The sequence below is a fragment of the Coregonus lavaretus genome (assembly GCF_964263955.1).
Source record: "Coregonus lavaretus genome assembly, contig: HAP1_SCAFFOLD_2762, whole genome shotgun sequence".
Classification (NCBI taxonomy): Eukaryota; Metazoa; Chordata; class Actinopteri; order Salmoniformes; family Salmonidae; genus Coregonus; species Coregonus lavaretus.
The window spans coordinates 19755-35664 of record NW_028161192.1 but is presented as its reverse complement, the minus strand read 5'-3'; the positions used below and the strand labels follow the sequence as shown (position 1 = coordinate 35664).

Below are 15910 nucleotides of genomic sequence, written 5' to 3'. Positions count from 1 at the left end.
CCGTAGAAATATAATAGATTTATATAGATTTTATTTCTATGGGTGAATCATCAGTGATGTCATCCGAACATTTAGAGCCATGAACATTGACCAATGGGGTCACAGTTTAGTAACTAAGAGGTGCACAGTGCGACATGAAATTTGAAGTACAGAACATCTAACAAGTTTTGTCAAAGCAAGTCTTCATTTTGCCCACCGTCTTTCCCAATGGGTTCATCTTGAATGAGGTCTAGCACTCGCTTCTCCCAATGGGTTCATCTTGAATGAGGTCTAGCACTTCTACTGAATGAGAAGTGTTTTTGTTTTTCACAGTAACATTTTCTACGCTTGAACAATCAACTACTAGTGTTATTCAGATGGTGTAAGTGGAGTTGCATTGCCTCCTTTTGGAGAAATGGAAGTAAAGACACTACAAGGCAAATTATTACTTGATGTATTGTTGATAAGTACTGTATGCCTAGTTCAGGACACAGAGGAGTCCTTTGTCTCTGTCTGAAATGGCACCCTGTTCCATATGTAGTGCACTTCTTTTGACCATGGCCCCATTGGTCTCTGGTCAAAAGTAGTGCGCTAAATAGGGAATAGGGTGCCATTTCGGACGCACCCATTGTGCACAAATGATTGTGACTGACTGTAAATGTTTTAACTCTTAGATCAGACTGTTTTATATCCCTGGTCTGTTATGTACATATGTAAATTAATAGGGGGAAAAGAAAGAACTGTGACAACATGCCTTTTACTTGAAATTGGATGTTTTGTTTTGGCTTCATTCCAAAAAGGACAAGTAAACTGCCTTTTTCTACATAAAGGTTGACTTTTGACTTGTTTTTTCTACATTGTACCGTCAAGTGACTTGTGTGAAGATATTTCTGTGCACCATGTATCAATTTCTATTAAAACAAACATCTGCAAGTCTGCCTGTGTGTCTTCTGAGTTGAATATCAACTTTGACTGCTACACCCTCCACCTCTTCCAACTGCCCTGCAGGGGAGCAGTATGACCGCCAGGATAGTACTTGCACTTGCACATGAACACGAAATTATGTGCAGAGAGTTGCACTGATGAGAAATGGTTTCTTTCTCCTGAAATAATATTATCACATACTGGTAGAATTCAAGTATTGATGTTTATAGAATTATTGGACAATGCAATTGTCACAAGTTTAATTGATTATACGAAAGCACCCTATCTACAGAATACCCAGAGCCATACATGTTTAATGTCCCCAAATGACTTCTGTATTTGGAAAGAAAAGGGAACAGGCGGCCAAAACGGTTAACGCTATTCGGGATCTTTGGGACTTCCCGGATAGCAAGGACCCAGCCAAAACCCGCACACAGCTGGTGCGAGGTCACGTGATGGTTGACAGGATCAGGTCACGTGATTGCATCTGTTGACGATTGTATCTGCATTTGCACATTGAATTCGGCCTTGCACGGTGTCTGGTGCAATGTCATCACCTCAGTAACTGGCATTTACTGAGCAAAAATACACAGGGCTGTCAACAACACACATCTACAGGCTAACGAATGTAACCTCGGGTGTTTAGGCAAAAGTAAACGGAGAGGAAATGTGAAGCCATCGTTTTAATAAAGGAGGAATTTTATACGCCGACTAAGGACAGCCCATGAAGTTCACATACGGAGCCTTGCTTTTATAAGGTAAGGTTGCCTTGCATTTTGAATTATTCAATTAGGTTTCATAAAACTATATTTAATAGTTGTTCTGAGACTGAAATAAATGAAATATCAGAAAGCAAACGTTATTTTAGGGAATTATTAGGGATTGGGGGTCGTTTGTCCTGTCATTTAGGCCGAATAATTCGGTTGGACCAATAACCGTGAAGACAGGAGGGCGTAATATCTATGAAAAATACAGATGTATTATTTGCGTTACATCTATGATGTTCATATCAAGACCAACATCATCACTTGGATGTTTAGATTAGTTTAGTCAGCAACTGACGTTCAAATTTCACACAAACGACAAATCGTATATAATCTAACTGCATCAGCATTGCATTTGTAAATGCATGTAGGTAATGCCCTTTATCTATCCCCTATACAATGATTAAAAATAAAACATTAATAGCTTAATTCTAGCCCTTAGACAGAGTATTTGTTGATTAAATGAATTTGGGCCTAATATTAGATCATGAAAGAGATGTATTCATCTTTGAGATTAATGACACTGCTTTTTCTATCATACATTCGTCTTTAATTAGCTCTACAGCACATGAACTTTAGCATGAAGACACTGCCTCTGAGACAGTTTTATTCCCTACCTTCCTCACCCAGTTAACAATTATTATTATTATTATTATTATTAGTAGTAGTAGTAGTAGTAGTATTCTGGTGTGATCCTCTGCATGTGACACAAGCAGACACACTGACAATTGGCAAGAAGCACAAGGGTTGATTCTTGTTTATAACTACCCTTTCACAGAGAGACCCTAATTCTTTGAGGCCAGTCACAACAGCAGGCCCTTTGTCTAAACAGAAAGACGTTATCGGATTTATAGCAACTGAGGATAAAGATGCCTTATATTTCAAAAGGAAATTACCTGCCTTGCCTTCACACACAGTGAATGTAGTGGTGATATAGGTCTTGGTGGTGGTGAATGATATGACAGGCGGTTGGCGGTTGTCATCTGTCAGCAGCAGACAGTTTATTGTTGCTCTCCAAGGCTGTTGAAACACAGTGTCGGGGCCATTGAAGTAGAATGACAGGAAAGAGTATGGCTCACAACTGGATAATAACCTTTTTACACCGCCGAGTGTAGCCGGCCTGAGCCGAGCTGTACTGCACTGGCCCAGTTCTGCATCAAACATACACTACGTGACCAGAAGTATGTGGCCACCTGCTCGTCGAACATCTCATTCCAAAATCATGGGCATTAATATGGAGTTGGTCCCCCCTTTGCTGCTATAACAACCTCCACTCTTCTGGGAAGGCTTTCCACTAGATGTTGGAACATTGCTGCGGGGACTTGATTCCATTCAGTCACAAGAGCATTAGTGAGGTCGGGCACTGATGTTGGGCGATTAGGCCTGGCTCGCAGTCGGCGTTCCAATTCATCCCAAATGTGTTCGATGGGGTTAAAGTCAGGGCTCTGTGCAGGCCAGTCAAGTTCTATGCATTGGGGCAGGTAGCGTTCTCCTGGCATCCGCCAAAACCAGATTTGTCTGTCGGACTGCCAGATGGTGAAGCGTGATTCATCACTCCAGAAAACACATTTCCAATGGCGATGAGCTTTACACCACTCCAGTCGACGCTTGGTATTGCACATGGTGATCTTAAGCTTGTGTGCGGCTGCTTGGCCATGGAAACCCATTTCATGAAGCTCCTGACGAACAGTTCTTGTGCTGACGTTTGGAACTCGGTAGTGAGTGTTGCAACCAAGGACAGACCATTTTTTAGCGCTTCAGCACTTGGCGGTCCCGTTCTGTGAGCTTGTGTGGCCTACCACTTCGTGGCTGAGCCGTTGTTGTTCCTAGAGGTTTCCACTTCACAATAACAGCACTTACAGTTGACAAACTGACTTGTTGGAAAGGTGGCATCCTATGATGGTGCAACGTTGAAAGTCAATGAGCTCTTCAGTAAGGCCATTCTACTGCCAATGTTTGTCTATGGAGATTGCATGGCTGTGTGCTCGATTTTATACACCTGTCAGCAACGGGTGTGACTAAAATAGCCAAATCCACTAATTTGAAGGGATGTCTTCATACTTTTGTATGTATAGTGTAGTTGCCGGAACAGTGCGGTTCAGGTCACGATAGTATGAAAACTGTATAATAGCTAAGGACGGCCAAACACCAGAATTAAATCCAATCAAATGTTATTTGTCACATGTGCCGAATACAACAGGTGTAAACTTTACCCTGAAATGCTTACTTACGAGTCCTTCCCAACAATGCAGAGTTAAAATGTAAGAGAATTAGCAGCAAAAAAAAATTATGGTAACACAATAAATAACAATAACGAGGCTATATACAAGGAGTACTGGTACTGAGTCAATGTGCAGGGTTACGAGGTAGTTGAGGTAATTGAGGTAATACCGTATGTACATGTGGGTAGGGGTAAAAGTGACTAGGCAATCAGGATAGATAATAAACAGAGTAGCAGCAGCGTGTGTGTGTTTGAGTGTGCATAGAGTCACTGCAAGGGAGTCCGTGCAAAACAGGGTCAATGCAAATAGTCCAGGTAGCCATTTGACTGACTGTTCAGCAGTCTTATGGCTTGTGGGTAGAAGCTGTTCAGGAGCTTTTTGGTCCCAGACTTGGCGCTCCAATACTGCTTGCCGTGCGGTAGCAGAGTGAAGTCTATGGCTTGGGTGGCTGGGGTCTTTGACAATTTCCAGGGCCTTCCTCTGACACCGCCTGGTATAGAGGTCCTGGATGGTAGGGAGCTTGGCCCCAATGATGTACTAGGCCATCCGCACTATCCTCTGTAGCACATTGCGGTCGGATGCCAAGCAGTGATGCAGCCAGTCAAGATGCTCTCAATGGTGCAGCTGTATAACTCTTTATGGATCTGAGGGCCCATGCCAAATCTTTTCAGCCTCCTGAGGGGGAAGTGGTGTTGTCGTGCCGTCTTCACGACTGTGTTGCTGTGTGTGGACAATGTTAAATCCTTAGTGATTTGGACACGGAGGAACTTGAAGCTCTCGACCCGCTCCACTACAGCCCCGTCGAAGGGATAAAGACAGGTTATTTTAGATGGGTGTGATAGGTGTGTGGGGTTTTTCTTCTTCTTAACGGTCGTCTGAACACGTCTAATTCGGCCCAATTTTATCCAATTAGCTCAACATTCCATAGAATTGGTCTATTATAACCTTTTTCCTGTCTGTCTGCCTGTCATAGGCCTACTCTGTGGAGGCAGTCCAAAAACATTTAAACAAGCATGTCCTGTCAACACTCACTAAACAAACTAGGTTCAACTGCTTTGGTGAGCGATTGTCAACAGTATACTTTTAGCTTAGTATTGTTTTCTTCTCACCCTCTCTTCCCTTGTTTGGCTCCTTCCCACATGTTTCTCCATGTCCTCCATTGAGCTCAGTGGTGTCATTCCCCAGTTGTCAGACTCAGACATGGTGTTTCTCTTCCCCCACTTCAAATTCCTTTTGTAGAACCCGGAATTAGGTTTTCTGATTGTGTTTGACATGTACAGTCTATACAAATACCGAGCTGGGAAACTGTAGCCAACAACCAGTTTCAGTTCTTTCTTTTTTGCTTGTTTGATTTTCTTTGTTTGTATTGTGAAATGATGGTTATCTGGAGGTGAAAAGCCTCTGTGGACCTACTGTGTTTGGTAGGATAGCTCAAGTACAGGCACTATCAAATTTCCCTAAACACACCAAATGCATCAATAGGCATAGTTCAGAACCAGATAAATGTAGTAACTGAACATTTCTCTTTTTGTCTGTCCAGGTCCTGCAGTAGTTCTGGTCAGTCTCCAGTCTCCTCTCTAAATGGCGATAGCACGCCAGTTTGGATTACTCCTGTGGAAGAACTACATTCAGCAGGTGGGTGGTGTAGGGAGAACTACCTTCAGCAGGTGGGTGGTGTAGGGAGAACTGACTTCAGCAGGTGGGTGGTGTAGGGAGAACTGACTGACTTCAGCAGGTGGGTGGTGTAGGGAGAACTGACCCGACTTCAGCAGGTGGGTGGTGTAGGGAGAACTGACTGACTTCAGCAGGCGGGTGGTGTAGGGAGAACTGACTGACTTCAGCAGGCGGGTGGTGTAGGGAGAACTGACTGACTTCAGCAGGCGGGTGGTGTAGGGAGAACTGACTGACTTCAGCAGGTGGGTGGTGTAGGGAGAACTGACTGACTTCAGCAGGTGGGCGGTGTAGGGAGAACTGACTTCAGCAGGTGGGTGGTGTAGGGAGAACTGACTTCAGCAGGTGGGTGATGTAGGGAGAACTACCTTCAGCAGGTGGGTGATGTAGGGAGAACTGACTTCAGCAGGTGGGTGGTGTAGGGAGAACTGACTTCAGCAGGTGGGTGGTGTAGGGAGAACTGACTTCAGCAGGTGGGTGGTGTAGGGAGAACTGACTTCAGCAGGTGGGTGGTGTAGGGAGAACTGACTGACTTCAGCAGGTGGGTGGTGTAGGGAGAACTGACTGACTTCAGCAGGTGGGTGGTGTAGGGAGAACTGACTGACTTCAGCAGGTGGGCGGTGTAGGGAGAACTGACTGACTTCAGCAGGTGGGCGGTGTAGGGAGAACTGACTTCAGCAGGTGGGTGATGTAGGGAGAACTACCTTCAGCAGGTGGGTGGTGTAGGGAGAACTGACTTCAGCAGGTGGGTGGTGTAGGGAGAACTGACTTCAGCAGGTGGGTGGTGTAGGGAGAACTGACTTCAGCAGGTGGGTGGTGTAGGGAGAACTGACTTCAGCAGGTGGGGGGTGTAGGGGATATGAATATAAAGGTTCAGGGGGATGCTACAGTTATCCATCTGAATACGATCTTTATTGTGAGTTGTACTTTGCAGAGAGTGAAATGTGTACAGTACTATTATTATTATTGTTAATAATAATAATACATGGGACTTATATGGTGCTTTTCAAGGACCCAAAGTAGCTTTACAATTATAGAAATGAAAAGAAAAACAACAGAACAGTAGACAGAACATCAGACTAAACAGAAACATGAATAAAGAGAGGGGTGTGCTCAAAGAAGGGAAAGAGTGTGATGTATCAGTAGGGTAGGGTTGGAATTTGGATACGAACCTGGTTTAGGGTAAGGGGCGAGATTGGGGTTAGTATACGAAGCCTGGTAAGGGGCGGGATTGGGGTTAGTATACGAAGCCTGTTTGGTGTAAGGGGCGGGATTGGGGTTAGTATATGAAGCCTGTTTAGGGTAAGGGGCGGGATTGGGGTTAGTATACGAAGCCTGTTTAGGGTAAGGGGCGGGATTGGGGTTAGTATACGAAGCCTGTTTAGGGTAAGGGGCGGGATTGGGGTTAGTATACGAAGCCTGTTTAGGGTAAGGGGCGGGATTGGGGTTAGTATACGAAGCCTGTTTAGGGTAAGGGGCGGGATTGGAGTTAGTATACGAAGCCTGTTTAGGGTAAGGGGCGGGATTGGGGTTAGTATACGAAGCCTGTTTAGGGTAAGGGGCGAGATTGGGGCTTAAGGGTAGGCCTTGTCAAAGAGGTGGGGCTTTAGGAGGGACTGAAAGATGGGATCAGCACTCATACTTTGAGACTCTTTATGAATACGGGCCCTGAAAGGTATCTCTGTTGACTACCCTCAGTCTTTTGATATATCGCCAAGCTTCATGCTGCATTGAAACAGTAGGTGGTGAAACACACTGGGCTGGGATATTTATTCACTGATGAAATATTGAATTGAATGTTAAGTAAATACACTTCTGTAGTCTTTCCTGTGTATATAAGACGTGCTGGTGTGTTTGAGTTTGTTACACAGTAGTTTGGGCTGTTTATTAACGATAGCTCCTCACAATGGCTCTCGTATCAAAGACTTAGTCAAACCCCTTCACAAATCTGGGAGGGTGGTTGCACAACGAAGCACGCACACACACACACATGCACAACAACATCACACCACAGTTCCTTGTGTTAGTGTGTGTGTAGCTGCTTCCATTTCCTGCTTTCTGCCTCCCTTTAAGATTGTTGCTTTACCTTTAACCCACACTCCTGCTGCTCCAGTTGTGGTTGCTAGGAGACTCCATTGAGCCCAGGCAGGAAGAGTGTGTCTATCTTGGCCCCACCACAGAGACACAGGTTCATACCAGGCAACCAGAGATTGATCCAGAGAGAACTGATCTGTGAGCGTCAAAGTCTGTATTCAAAAATAATCTAAGAGTAGGTGGAGTAGTAGGAGAGTGCTGATCTAGGATCAGGTAAAACCCTGTCCAGGTAATAGTATTCATTTTTATCTAAAAGGCAAAACTGATTCTATATTAGCACTCTTACTGTGAGACTGTTAATACAGACCCTAAAGTACATAGTTAGCTGACTATTGTTAATACAGACCCTAAAGTACATAGTTAGCTGACTATTGTTAATACAGACCCTGAAGTACATAGTTAGCTGACTATTGTTAATACAGACCCTGAAGTACATAGTTAGCTGACTATTGTTAATACAGACCCTGAAGTACATAGTTAGTTAGCTGACTATTGTTAATGCAGACCATAAAGTACATAGTTAGCTGACTATTGTTAATACAGACCCTGAAGTACATAGTTAGCTGACTATTGTTAATACAGACCCTAAAGTACATAGTTAGCTAACTATTGTTAATGCAGACCCTGAAGTACATAGTTAGCTGATGCGAAGAGTTCATTGTAGGGGAAAAGCATTCCAGGTGACTACCTCATTAAGCTGGTTGAGAGAATGCCAAGAGTGTGCAAAGCTGTCATCAAGGCATACAGTAGAAAAGTTTTGAAGTCTATGATGTAAGAGTATTAATAGATACATTGCTTGAAAGTTTGCTCGCGTTCTTTTCACATCCAAAAATAAATAAATTGGTAGGGTAAATCCATTTGAATTCAATCATAGATTACATTTAAGAAGAATTTCTATATGGCCTAGAATTCAATCTAGGTTTGATCTTGTTTGTTTTGGGTATTGATCCCTCACTATAAAGCGCATGGGGATGTTATTTATTTTCAGAAACTTTTAACCTTAGACTTCCATTATTTTGGATTTCTCTTTTAGACTGTATACTGTATGTGTATCACACTGTAGGTGTTCTGAGATTACACATGACTTAGCATGACTTGGGTGGTTGGAGTCTTTGACACCGCTTGGTATAGAGGTCCTGGATGGCAGGGAGCTCGGCCCCAGTGATGTACTGTGACCCCAGTACCATCGCCAAGGGGACTCAGTGGCCCCATGAAACTGTCTCTTGGATACTGTTGTTCTCTACTGTACACTCTGTATGGCAATGTCTCAGAAATGTCTGTTTAGGTTCAGCCCTGACCTGTGAGAGTGAGATGAGGGCAGCTCCACTGTGATTACTGAACACTGTCCAAGCTGCTGCTTTCTCCAGTCACTGTACAAGGGGTGGCGTTCACGTATCTTATGAGCAGAGGAACTTGTGAAATGCACCATATCTCTCCTATGAGCATTCAAATAATTGATGTCTCGACTCATCTGGTCAAATGGCAGCTTGGACATTTCATCCAACATTGTTAAATCACCCATTGTTTTCTGAAGCTATGGGAATGTACATTACAGTACTTCAAATGGATTGGCTTTTTCAGTCTGAGCCACCTCCGGTGTGTCAGAGGAGGTCATTGAGAAAATTCCTATGCCATAGTAATCACTGTGATTTACTGTCTACTGAGTCCAAGCTTTTGATTTAGATGACGAATGTTCTGTCATTTACAGCTCACTCATCTCGCTCGCTCGCTCTCTCTCTCTCTCATTTGCTCTCGCATTCTCGCTCTCTCTCTCTTGCGCGCTCTCTTTCGCTTGCTCTCTCGCTCTCCCTCTCTTCTCTCTTTCTAAAACCTTTGCCAATGTTCCTCTACCACTGTAGTTGTTCTCTCCCCCCTACAGAAGCGTCAGATCCTGGTGACTCTCGTGGAGATCGCCCTGCCCCTGCTCTTCGCGGGCATCCTCATTGTGCTGCGTCAGCGCGTGCCCTTCAAGGACTACCCCAACGCCACCCTCTACCAGAGCTTCTCTGTGGATGGCCTGCCTTACCCGCTGGACCAGTTCTACCATCACTACCAGTTGGCCTACGTGCCGGGCAACGCCAGTGTGGTGCGGCGGGTGGCGGAGGACGTGCAGCGCAGCCTAGGCCCCGCCATCAGTTCAGGTGAGTAAAGGAGAGAGTGTGAGGGCTGTGGAGAGCCTAGAAATAGAATGGTGACGAGGATGTGGCAGAGTGGAGCTTTTAACCATGGTTGTAGCCATATGGTTCTGATGATGTGATGATGATAGTGATGATGATGGTTTAGATGGGAACGGATGATGATGTTGAGTTTGACTAAAACCTCAGAACACAAGATGATCCTCTGCTGGAAAAAACAATACTGTCTTATCATGAAAACAAGCTCATTTCTGCCAGTTTAAGTGCATCCTATAGTGAGAGGCCATCTCATAGAGAGAAGATGGGACTGGTCTACCAAGTCTTTGTAGCGGTTTGGGTCAGAGGCTCCGTCTGTCTGTCCAGCCTGTGTCTGTGTTCTGCTGTGAGGTGACTGGGACCTAATCTCTGTGCTGGTCACTGTCCTGCATGGAGTTGTATCTTATAATGGATACAAAAATTGATGGAAAATGTAATGCAAACCCTAATGCAAATGTCACAGTTTAGTTTGGGTTGCCCAGGTGTAGTCAGTGTGTCATTGTCTCGAACAGAGAACATTATTGCCTTTGTTGAGTTCAATTTCATTTTGGGTTACTTACAGCTTGCCTGTGTGTGCGTGAAAGCTTGTTACTGCATCCTGACCTGTGAAAGATGACCCCTTAGCTGTTCAGAGGAAGGTTGTATGGCCATACACAACATCAGGACAATAATTTTATCATCACTTAAGTGCAGATTTGTGAGATTCTATAAGCATGGACCTGTAAAGATCATTGGCTATAGTGTTAAAGAAAGCCCTGAGCATTTGAAACCCAGTCACATACAATACTGTTACTGTAATGACCCCATTTTCCCTGGAAAGCAAAGCCCACATTGCCATTCATTGAATTACTAGATTGAATCACACTTTTGTCCCAGTGCCACTGTAGGTCAATGATCTCTTCCTGTGGCATGCATTTAGCCAATTACACTCTATGCTAGGCATTATGGGTGGAAGTTGCTGTTTCTGTGACCAGTGGCACAGCTTTGATACTGTAAAGGCAAATCTATTCAATAGGAATCTACTATGTTATAGTTAAGCCTGTGTCACTGCCTTGTATGTTGTTGTACTGTTGTAGGCTGATCTATTCAATAGGAATCTACAAATGTTGTTATAGTGGGCTCTGTAGCCTGTTATAGTAGGCTGTTATAGTAGCCTGTTATAGTGGGCTATGTAACCTATTATAGTAGGGCCTGTAGCCTGTTGTAGTGGGCCTGTAGCCTGTTATAGTGGGCTCTGTAGCCTATTATAGTGGGCCTGTAGCCTGTTATAGTGGGGCCTGTAGCCTGTTATAGTAGGCCCTGTAGCCTGTTGTAGTAGGCCCTGTAGCCTGTTATAGTAGGCCCTGTAGCCTGTTATAGTTGGCCCTGTAGCCTGTTGTAGTGGGCCCTGTAGCCTGTTATAGTGGGCCTGTAGCCTGTTATAGTGGGCCCTGTAGCCTGTTATATTGGCCCTGTAGCCTGTTATAGTGGGCCCTGTAGCCTGTTATAGTGGGCCCTGTAGCCTGTTATAGTGGGCCCTGTAGCCTGTTATAGTGGGCCCTGTAGCCTGTTGTAGTGGGCCCTGTAGCCTGTTGTAGTGGGCCTGTAGCCTGTTATAGTGGGCCCTGTAGCCTGTTATAGTGGGCCTGTAGCCTGTTATAGTGGGCCCTGTAGCCTGTTATATTGGCCCTGTAGCCTGTTATAGTGGGCCCTGTAGCCTGTTATAGTGGGCCCTGTAGCCTGTTATAGTGGGCCCTGTAGCCTGTTATAGTGGGCCCTGTAGCCTGTTGTAGTGGGCCCTGTAGCCTGTTGTAGTGGGCCTGTAGCCTGTTATAGTGGCCCTGTAGCCTGTTATAGTGGGCCCTGTAGCCTGTTATAGTGGGCCCTGTAGCCTGTTATAGTGGGCCCTGTAGCCTGTTATAGTGGGCCCTGTAGCCTGTTATAGTGGGCCCTGTAGCCTGTTATAGTGGGCCCTGTAGCCTGTTATAGTGGGCCCTGTAGCCTGTTATAGTGGGCCCTGTAGCCTGTTATAGTGGGCCCTGTAGCCTGTTATAGTGGGCCCTGTAGCCTGTTATAGTAGGGCCTGTAGCCTGTTATAGCAGGCCCTGTAGCCTGTTATAGTAGGCCCTGTAGCCTGTTATAGCGGGCCCTGTAGCCTGTTGTAGCGGGCCCTGTAGCCTGTTGTAGCGGGCCCTGTAGCCTGTTGTAGCGGGCCCTGTAGCCTGTTGTAGCGGGCCCTGTAGCCTGTTATAGTGGGCCCTGTAGCCTGTTATAGTGGGCCCTGTAGCCTGTTATAGTGGGCCCTGTAGCCTGTTATAGTGGGCCCTGTAGCCTGTTATAGTGGGCCCTGTAGCCTGTTATAGTGGGCCCTGTAGCCTGTTATAGTAGGGCCTGTAGCCTGTTATAGCAGGCCCTGTAGCCTGTTATAGTAGGCCCTGTAGCCTGTTATAGCGGGCCCTGTAGCCTGTTGTAGCGGGCCCTGTAGCCTGTTGTAGCGGGCCCTGTAGCCTGTTGTAGCGGGCCCTGTAGCCTGTTGTAGCGGGCCCTGTAGCCTGTTGTAGTGGGACCTGTAGCCTGTTGTAGTGGGCCCTGTAGCCTGTTGTAGTGGGCCCTGTAGCCTGTTGTAGTGGGCCCTGTAGCCTGTTGTAGTGGGCCCTGTAGCCTGTTGTAGTGGGCCCTGTAGCCTGTTGTAGTGGGCCCTGTAGCCTGTTGTAGTGGGCCCTGTAGCCTGTTGTAGTGGGCCCTGTAGCCTGTTGTAGTGGGCCCTGTAGCCTGTTGTAGTGAGCCCTGTAGCCTGTTGTAGTGAGCCCTGTAGCCTGTTGTAGTGGGCCATGTAGCCTGTTGTAGTGGGCCATGTAGCCTGTTCTAGTGGGCCCCGTAGCCTGTTATAGTAGGCCCTGTAGCCGTTATTTTGGATACCATGGCTATGCCCCCATAGGATGACAATGCCCCCATCCACAGGGCACGAGTGGTCACTGACTTCCGTCTCGCTTCCGCATTGTCTCCGTGCTGCTGTGCTGTTTGTTGCTACTTGGCTACCTGCCAAACTATTCACGTTTTACTTTTAATAAACGTTTAATCAATCTCTGTGTTCAACAAATTTACCAACTTTTTAGTTTTGTCCTCACTCATCTTTTTTCGTTAAACTTTTTCACCCCGGACGTTTATCCCAAGACAGAAGAGTCATTTTCCTGTGCGTTTTAGCTGCCAACTTTACGTTATTTTCCTTTTTTCCATCGCAACTTTTTTCCCTTATTCAACTTTTTCACTCCGGACGCTTTATCTGGACATGGTTCATCAACATCTTCAACAGCCGAAGCTAAGTAGTAACATTAACATGATGTCTTCTAATTGCAGTCGCTGTACTCATAATATACAGGAGAACGATCGCCTTACGGCGAGAATAGCTGTGCTACAAGCCCAGCTTCAGACGCAATCGTTAGGCAAGGGTAATCTCAGTGTAGGAAAGGAAGAAACAGCGTCTGTGCCACCAGTAAGTACAGACAGTAACGTTAGTATAAATCCCCCCGCACATTCCCCGCAGCCGGACAACTTTCTCATGGCTTCTGGAGGGAAATACTGTTGGAATGCTCAACCGGTGTCGCTCATTCAGCCGACAGAAACCTTCAACCGGTTTTCCCCATTATGTAGCGAGTCGGAGTCTGAGTCTGAGTCTTCTCTTGTCTCTACTCCTCCCGTTACGGGGTCTGAGACGCCGAAGGCTCCCACCATTAGCTCTGACAAATTGAAAACCCTAGTCATTGGCGACTCCATTACCCGCAGTATTAGACTTAAAACGAATCACCCAGCGATCATACACTGTTTACCAGGGGGCAGGGCTACCGACGTTAAGGCTAATCTAAAGATGGTGCTGGCTAAAGCTAAAACTGGCGAGTGTAGAGAGTATAGAGATATTGTTATCCACGTCGGCACCAACGATGTTAGGATGAAACAGTCAGAGGTCACCAAGTGCAACATAGCTTCAGCGTGTAAATCAGCTAGAAAGATGTGTCGGCATCGAGTAATTGTCTCTGGCCCCCTCCCAGTTAGGGGAAGTGACGAGCTCTACAGCAGAGTCTCAGCACTTAATCGCTGGTTGAAAACTGTTTTCTGCCCCTCCCAAAAGATAACATTTGTGGATAATTGGCCCTCTTTCTGGGACTCACCCACAAACAGGACCAAGCCTGACCTGCTGAGGAGTGACGGACTCCATCCTAGCTGGAGGGGTGCTCTCCTCTTATCTACCAACATAGATAGGGCTCTAACTCCTCTAGCCCCACAGTGAAATAGGGTGCAGGCCAGGCAGCAGGCTGTTAGCCAACCTGCCAGCTTAGTGGAGTCTGCCAATAGCACAGTCAGTGTAGTCAGCTCAGCCATACCCATTGAGACTGTGTCTGTGCCTCGACCTAGGTTGGGCAAAACTAAACATGGCGGTGTTCACCCTAGCAATCTTATTAGGATAAAGACCTCCTCCATTCCTGCCATTATTGAAAGAGATCGTGATACCTCACATCTCAAAATAGGGTTACTTAATGTTAGATCCCTCACTTCAAAGGCAGTCATAGTCAATGAACTAATCACTGATCATAATCTTGATGTGATTGGCCTGACTGAAACATGGCTTAAGCCTGATGAATTTGCTGTGTTAAATGAGGCCTCACCTCCTGGTTACACTAGTGACCATATTCCCCGTGCATCCCGCAAAGGCGGAGGTGTTGCTAACATTTACGATAGCAAATTTCAATTTACAAAAAAAAAAATGGCGTTTTCATCTTTTGAGCTTCTAGTCATGAAATCTATGCAGCCTACTCAATCACTTTTTATAGCTACTGTTTACAGGCCTCCTGGGCCATATACAGCGTTCCTCTCTGAGTTTCCTGAATTCCTATCAGACCTTGCAGTCATAGCAGATCATATTCTAATTTTTGGTGATTTTAATATTCACATGGAGAAGTCCACAGACCCACTCCAAAAGTCTTTCGGAGCCATTATCGACTCAGTGGGTTTTGTCCAACATGTCTCTGGACCTACTCACTGCCACAGTCATACTCTGGACCTAGTTTTGTCCCATGGAATAAATGTTGTAGATCTTAATGTTTTTCCACAAAATCCTGGACTATCGGACCACCATTTTATTACATTTGCAATCGCAACAAATAATCTGCTCAGACCCCAACCAAGGAGCATCAAAAGTCGTGCTATAAATTCTCAAACAACACAAAAATTCATTGATGCCCTTCCAGACTCCTTCTGCCTACCCAAGGACGTCAGAGGACAAAAATCAGTTAACCACTTAACTGAGGAACTCAATTTAACCTTGCGCAATACCTTAGATGCAGTTGCACCCCTAAAAACGAAAAACATTTGTCATAAGAAACTAGCTCCCTGGTATACAGAAAATACCCGAGCTTTGAAGCAAGCTTCCAGGAAATTGGAACGGAAATGGCGCCACACCAAACTGGAAGTCTTCCGACTAGCTTGGAAAGACAGTACCGTGCAGTACCGAAGAGCCCTCACTGCTGCTCGATCATCCTACTTTTCCAACTTAATCGAGGAAAATAAGAACAATCCAAAATTTCTTTTTGATACTGTTGCAAAGCTAACTAAAAAGCAGCATTCCCCAAGAGAGGATGGCTTTCACTTCAGCAGTGATAAATTCATGAACTTCTTTGAGGAAAAGATCATGACCATTAGAAAGCAAATTACGGACTCCTCTTTGAATCTGCGTATTCCTCCAGGGCTTAGCTGTCCTGGATCTGCACAGCTCTGCGAGGGCCTGGGATCGGGAGAGACACTTAAGTGTTTTAGTACTATATCTCTTGACACAATGATGAAAATAATCATGGCCTCTAAACCTTCAAGCTGCATACTGGATCCTATTCCTACTAAACTGCTGAAGGAGCTGCTTCCTGTGCTTGGCCCTCCTATGTTGAACATAATAAACAGCTCTCTATCCACCGGATGTGTACCAAACTCACTAAAAGTGGCAGTGATAAAGCCTCTCTTGAAAAAGCCAAACCTTGACCCGGAAAATATAAAAAACTATCGGCCTATATCGAATCTTCCATTCCTCTCAAAAATTTTAGAAAAAGCTGTTGCGCAGCAA

The 15910-nt window shown here is 45.4% G+C and overlaps 1 protein-coding gene across 1 annotated transcript in view; it reads left to right on the top strand.

Annotated features, from left to right (window-relative positions):
• Nucleotides 1-1414: 1414 nt before the first annotated feature.
• Nucleotides 1415-15910, top strand: part of LOC311121030 (phospholipid-transporting ATPase ABCA3-like) — a gene marked incomplete at its 3' end in the record, with an annotated part of 31605 nt that continues 17109 nt past the window's right edge. The window contains exons 1-3 of the mRNA XM_084195572.1: nt 1415-1661; nt 5430-5524; nt 9534-9795. Of these exons, the coding sequence (XP_084051698.1) occupies nt 5471-5524; nt 9534-9795 (316 nt within the window). The remainder of the gene's footprint in view (nt 1662-5429; nt 5525-9533; nt 9796-15910) is intronic.